This window comes from Calonectris borealis, chromosome 15, assembly GCF_964195595.1.
Source record: "Calonectris borealis chromosome 15, bCalBor7.hap1.2, whole genome shotgun sequence".
Classification (NCBI taxonomy): Eukaryota; Metazoa; Chordata; class Aves; order Procellariiformes; family Procellariidae; genus Calonectris; species Calonectris borealis.
The window spans coordinates 17,187,041-17,191,812 of record NC_134326.1 but is presented as its reverse complement, the minus strand read 5'-3'; the positions used below and the strand labels follow the sequence as shown (position 1 = coordinate 17,191,812).

The following is a 4,772-nucleotide window of genomic DNA, read 5'->3' as shown; positions in this document are numbered from 1 at the left end:
CTCTTATTTATTTACGTTAACCAGACAGCACTAAATAAAGGGAGGATTAAAAACAAAACAAAACAAAGGCCTGAAACTTATCCCTCTATTAATTACTTCCAACATAGCAGGACTGCCTATAAATATGGTGACACTTTAGATAAAACTTTCATGCAGCTATTTAGGCCCTCTGAAATATAAATGATTTCCTTTAAATTTTTTATCATAAATCAGGGCATGGAGCTTTGCGACAACGTGCCAGTTCCCCCCCAACGGGAGGAAGCTGCTTTGCCAGCTCGCTCCTCCGCGCCTCTCGCAGCCCGATCCCTGCGCCCCTTCCCCGGCTGCGCGCCTCGGGCGGGGAGCGCCGGTGCGGGGCAGCCGCGGGTGCGGAGCAGCCCTGCGCCCCCCGCGCACGCACCCTGCGCCCCCCGCGCATCCTGCGCACCCGCACTGCGAGCCCTGGTGCCGGGCGCTGTCCGCGGTGCTGGCGCTGGGGCGGCCCGGAGCCCCCGGCGCTGCCCGCAGCCCGCCCGGCCCCGCTCCGGCCCCCCCGCGGACGGGGAGCCCCGCGCCCCCGCCTTGCCACGCTGCCGGCAGCCGCCCTCCATTTAGGGCCGGGCCGACCCGCGGTGCAAGGTGCTCTCCTGGCCGGGAGCGCTCGCTCAGTGCTGCGGTGTAGGATCGGCGGGTAAACCCCCCCAAGCCCCGTTACCTGCTGGGCTGGCAGCCAGCGGCCCCCCCTCTGCCGCGCAGAGCCGGGCGGAGGACCCCAGCTCACTGCACAAGCTGCCGCTTCCATGAACAAGTACTTTCCTCTGCAGCGTTTCTCAGTGCTTTGTCCCATCAGCTCAATCCGCGCTCCTGCATCTTTTTGCGGGGGAGAACAGCTCTAAAGATGCGTAGCAGACTGTGAATCTTTCTTTTGGGAGTGGATTATAAAATCGGGTACTTCTTGTCCTTTGGCCTGCATTTGCACTTGCTTTGAGATACAGCGGCAAGGTGTTGCAAGCATCTTTGGTGTGTGCGTGTTTCCTAAATGACAGGCATTTCACCACAGAGGTAGTACCTCTTCTTTTCTGTGGCCATCACACCAAAGTCAATACATTTGTCAGGAAATTTGTCAGGATCTGGTTTTACTAAGGCTCATAAAACTCTTAGAAACTTTAAATCTAGAAGTAGATTTTAACTTTAAGAACTTCAGGAATTTCACACTGGCAAAATACTTGTGTCCCTGGACCATCAAAGTCTAGTAGTGTCTGAAGATGTGTGAAGATTAGGAGAGAGCAAAAATAAAACGACAGCTCAATAGTAGAATTATGCCAACTTCAGGACTATTCTTCTCGAGGGGATCGTTGTTTGTCTGTTTTCTCACACCGAGTCAAGGATCAGATGTTTCCAGCCCACAATATGTATGTGACCATGGCACAGCCAGCTTACAGGGGCTTAACTGACTCAAGACTTCTCAGTTTATTTTACTTCCCTGTAGTTGAGAATATATTTTACAGGATTTATGAAGGGGGATGCAGGGGAGAGAAAGTGTCTGTGTGTCTGTGTGTGTTTGCAGAGTAATTTCAGCCACCGAGGGAAGGACAGTGCTGGTATTACCCTGATCCACCTCCGCGCCCGAAGCTGCGGCTGTGGTCAGGGATCTCAGAGCCTCTCTGGAACTTGAAGCCGCACCAAAGACATTTAAGAAGCCCCATACTCACCCAGACAGATAGATTTCTCACAATTTCCTATGAAAACAAATTCCTCAGTGGAAATATTTCCTTGCGCTTTCTGAGTTTTAAGAGCAGTCCTGCCCGCAGTCCCCCAGTAACCTCACAGCACTGACGGATGCTGCCATCAGTTGCATTTTCCTCTCCCCGGCCCATCCTCCCGCACAGGTACCGCAGGCCCTGGGCCTGGCCCCGCCACTCAGCTGTCGGGGGGGACTCGCCTGAGTAAGAAGTGCAGGATGGATCCCCGAGTGACAATTAATGTGGGCATCTGAAGGGACTGGCTGCCAGAGGAGGGGTGCTGGACAGCTTAAATCCAAGCTCGCGATCGCTGGGTGCTTGATTCGGCGGCACCTCGGGAGGAGCCGGAGCGCCGCTGCTTTCCCAGCTGGCTGTGGCACAGCGTTGTTCTATTAAGGCAGTGCTGTAGGGTTTCTATTAGTCATGCAGGAACCACAAAAGAGGTTTTCCCTTTGATGCACTGTGGCTTGTTTGGTTTATCCCTCCGGCGTGCAAATGAGCGGCATCAGTCCCCGGGCTTGGGGGCAGATTTCTGCGGGGGGCTGCGGGGGGAGATTTTTGGTGATGGGCAAGTGGCCGGTGCTAGCAGCGGCTGGGCGCAGCCACAGCAGACTCCCCGGCAGCAGGTCCCTGGGCCAGGATGGTCACTCCGGTCCAAACTTCAGCCCGTGGGCTTTATCCACGGAGAAATGTCCCCTGCTCCCGTCCCCTTCCCTCGGGACCTGCCGCCTTGCGTCCCCCGGGCGCTCCTCGTCGGCCGAGGGAAGCGCAGGATTCGAGCGGGGGGGCACAGCCAGGGCTGCCCGGGGGCCCGGCGAGGCCATGCCCGGCCCGGCACGGCCGGGGGCTACGCGTCCCTCCCGGCCCTGGCCCCCGCACCGGCAGCGGGCCAGCCCCGACGGCGCGTCCCGCCGCCCCGAGCGGGCGGCTGGAGGGCGGCGCGGCGGCCGCGGAGCCGGGGGAGGGGGCCGGGGCGTCCTGCTGCCCGTGGGCTGCCCGTGCGCTGCCCGTGCGCTGCCCGCGCTGCCCTCGGCTCCCCGCGGCGCAGCACGCGTGCGCAGGGCGCGGGGCCCGTTCCTGGCAGGCAGCGTGTAAGATGAGTGAAGAAGCGGGTGGAAGGGGGGGGCGAGCGGGCGCGCAGGGGAAGCTCTGCCATCGAAAATCGCTCACTTGGGCAGTGACGAGCCAGAGAGACAACCCTGAGCCGATGTCAGGGGCTGCCTACCTGCGAGGTGCGCAAAGATGATGGCCATGAACGCCAAGCAGCCGTTCGCCATGCACGCCGCCCTCCAGGAGCCCAAGTTCTCCAGCCTGCACTCCAGCGCGGAGGCAATGCGCAGAGTTTGCCTCCCGGCCCCGCAGGTATGTAGATGAAGCGTAATTACCGCTTTAAGGCACATTTTCTGACAGGCACCGGCTTAATGTTTTTTTCATGTCGCCAGAACAATCGCGCGTCGCGGCACCTCTCTCCCCCCTCTCCCGCTCCCGCTCCCGTCTCTGATCCACACGTCTACGCGAGCAGGGCTGCTGCCTTCATATTAATTTTTATGACCTGAGCTCTGAGGAGGAATCGCGGTGCCGGGGCAGGTTTTTCATCCGGAGATGACAGTATTCCCCACTGACTCCACCATGCGCGTTCTTGCTCGCAGCTGCAGGGCAATATATTCGGGAGCTTTGATGAGAGCCTGCTGGCCCGCGCGGAGGCTCTGGCGGCCGTCGACATCGTCCCCCACGCCAAGGGCCACCACCACCCCTTCAAGCCGGACGCCACCTACCACGCCATGAGCGGCGTCCCCTGCGCCGCCGCCGCCCTCCCGCACCCCGCCGCCCTCGCCGCCCACCCGCACCCGCTCCCGCACCCGGCGCTGGACGGCGGCGACCTGCTGGAGCACCTCTCGCCCTCGCTGGCCGTCGGCGGGCTGGCCGAGCCCCCCGCCCTCCCCGCGCCGCTGCCGCCGCACCCGCTGGCCGCCGCAGGCCCCCTGGCCGTGGGCGTGGGCCCCCCGGGGGGCCCGGCGCCGCCGCCCGCCGCGCCCGAGGCGGAGTCGGACCCGCGGGAGCTGGAGGCCTTCGCCGAGCGCTTCAAGCAGCGGCGCGTCCGGCTGGGGGTGACCCAGGCCGACGTGGGGGCGGCGCTGGCGGCCCTGAAGCTGCCGGGCGTGGGCTCGCTCAGCCAGAGCACGATCTGCCGCTTCGAGTCGCTGACGCTGTCGCACAACAACATGACGGCGCTGCGGCCGGTGCTGCAGGCCTGGCTGGAGGGGGCCGAGGCCGCGCACCGCGACCGCGCCGCCGGCCCCGAGCTGCTGGCCGGCGCCGAGCGCAAGCGCAAGCGGACCTCGATCGCCGCGCCCGAGAAGCGTTCGCTGGAGGCCTACTTCGCGCTGCAGCCGCGGCCCTCCTCCGAGAAGATCGCTGCCATCGCCGAGAAGCTGGACCTCAAGAAGAACGTGGTGCGCGTCTGGTTCTGCAACCAGCGCCAGAAGCAGAAGCGCATGAAGTACTCGGCGGTGCACTGACGGCCCCCGCCGGACCTACCGCACCGGCCCCGGCCCCGACCGCCCCGACGGCGCCCCGGGACGGGACGGGACGGGGCGGATCCCCGGGACAGGATGGGACGGGGCGGCCCCGAGCCCCCCCCCCCCCCCGCCCTGCCGAGTCATCCTGGCCCCGCTGTCCGCGGCGCCAGCCCGCCCGCCCCGGGACCGGAGCCGGGCGCGGGGCGGCGGGGCCGGGCCGGGGAGCGGAGCCGCGGGGTTTCCGCGGTTTCCCGGACTCCCTTCCGCGACGGGAAGAGCCGCTCTGGGAGCGCGTCCCGAGCACGGCCGTCGGGCCTCGCCGGGCGCCCCGGGGCCGGGCCGGGCTCTCCGGACCGAGCTGCCGCGCCGGGCTCGGTCCCGCTCCGGTCCGTCGGCCCCCCCCGCCCCGTCCCGCCGCGCGGAGCTCCGAGCGAGCGCCGCTCCCCACCCCACTCTGGAATAAAGCTTTATTTTTCAACCCGAAGGGACGTGTCTTTCCTCACCGCCCCGCGCCAGCAGCGCCGGCAACACC

At 64.5% G+C, this 4,772-nt stretch overlaps 1 protein-coding gene across 1 annotated transcript; it reads left to right on the top strand.

Moving 5' to 3' along the window:
• Positions 1-2,901: 2,901 nt before the first annotated feature.
• POU4F3 (POU class 4 homeobox 3) lies at positions 2,902-4,363 on the top strand. Its single transcript, XM_075164461.1, has 2 exons — positions 2,902-3,083; positions 3,371-4,363. Exons 1-2 carry the CDS (start codon positions 2,964-2,966, stop codon positions 4,238-4,240), a joined length of 990 nt encoding a protein of 329 aa, XP_075020562.1. The 5' UTR covers positions 2,902-2,963; the 3' UTR covers positions 4,241-4,363.
• Positions 4,364-4,772: the final 409 nt, after the last annotated feature.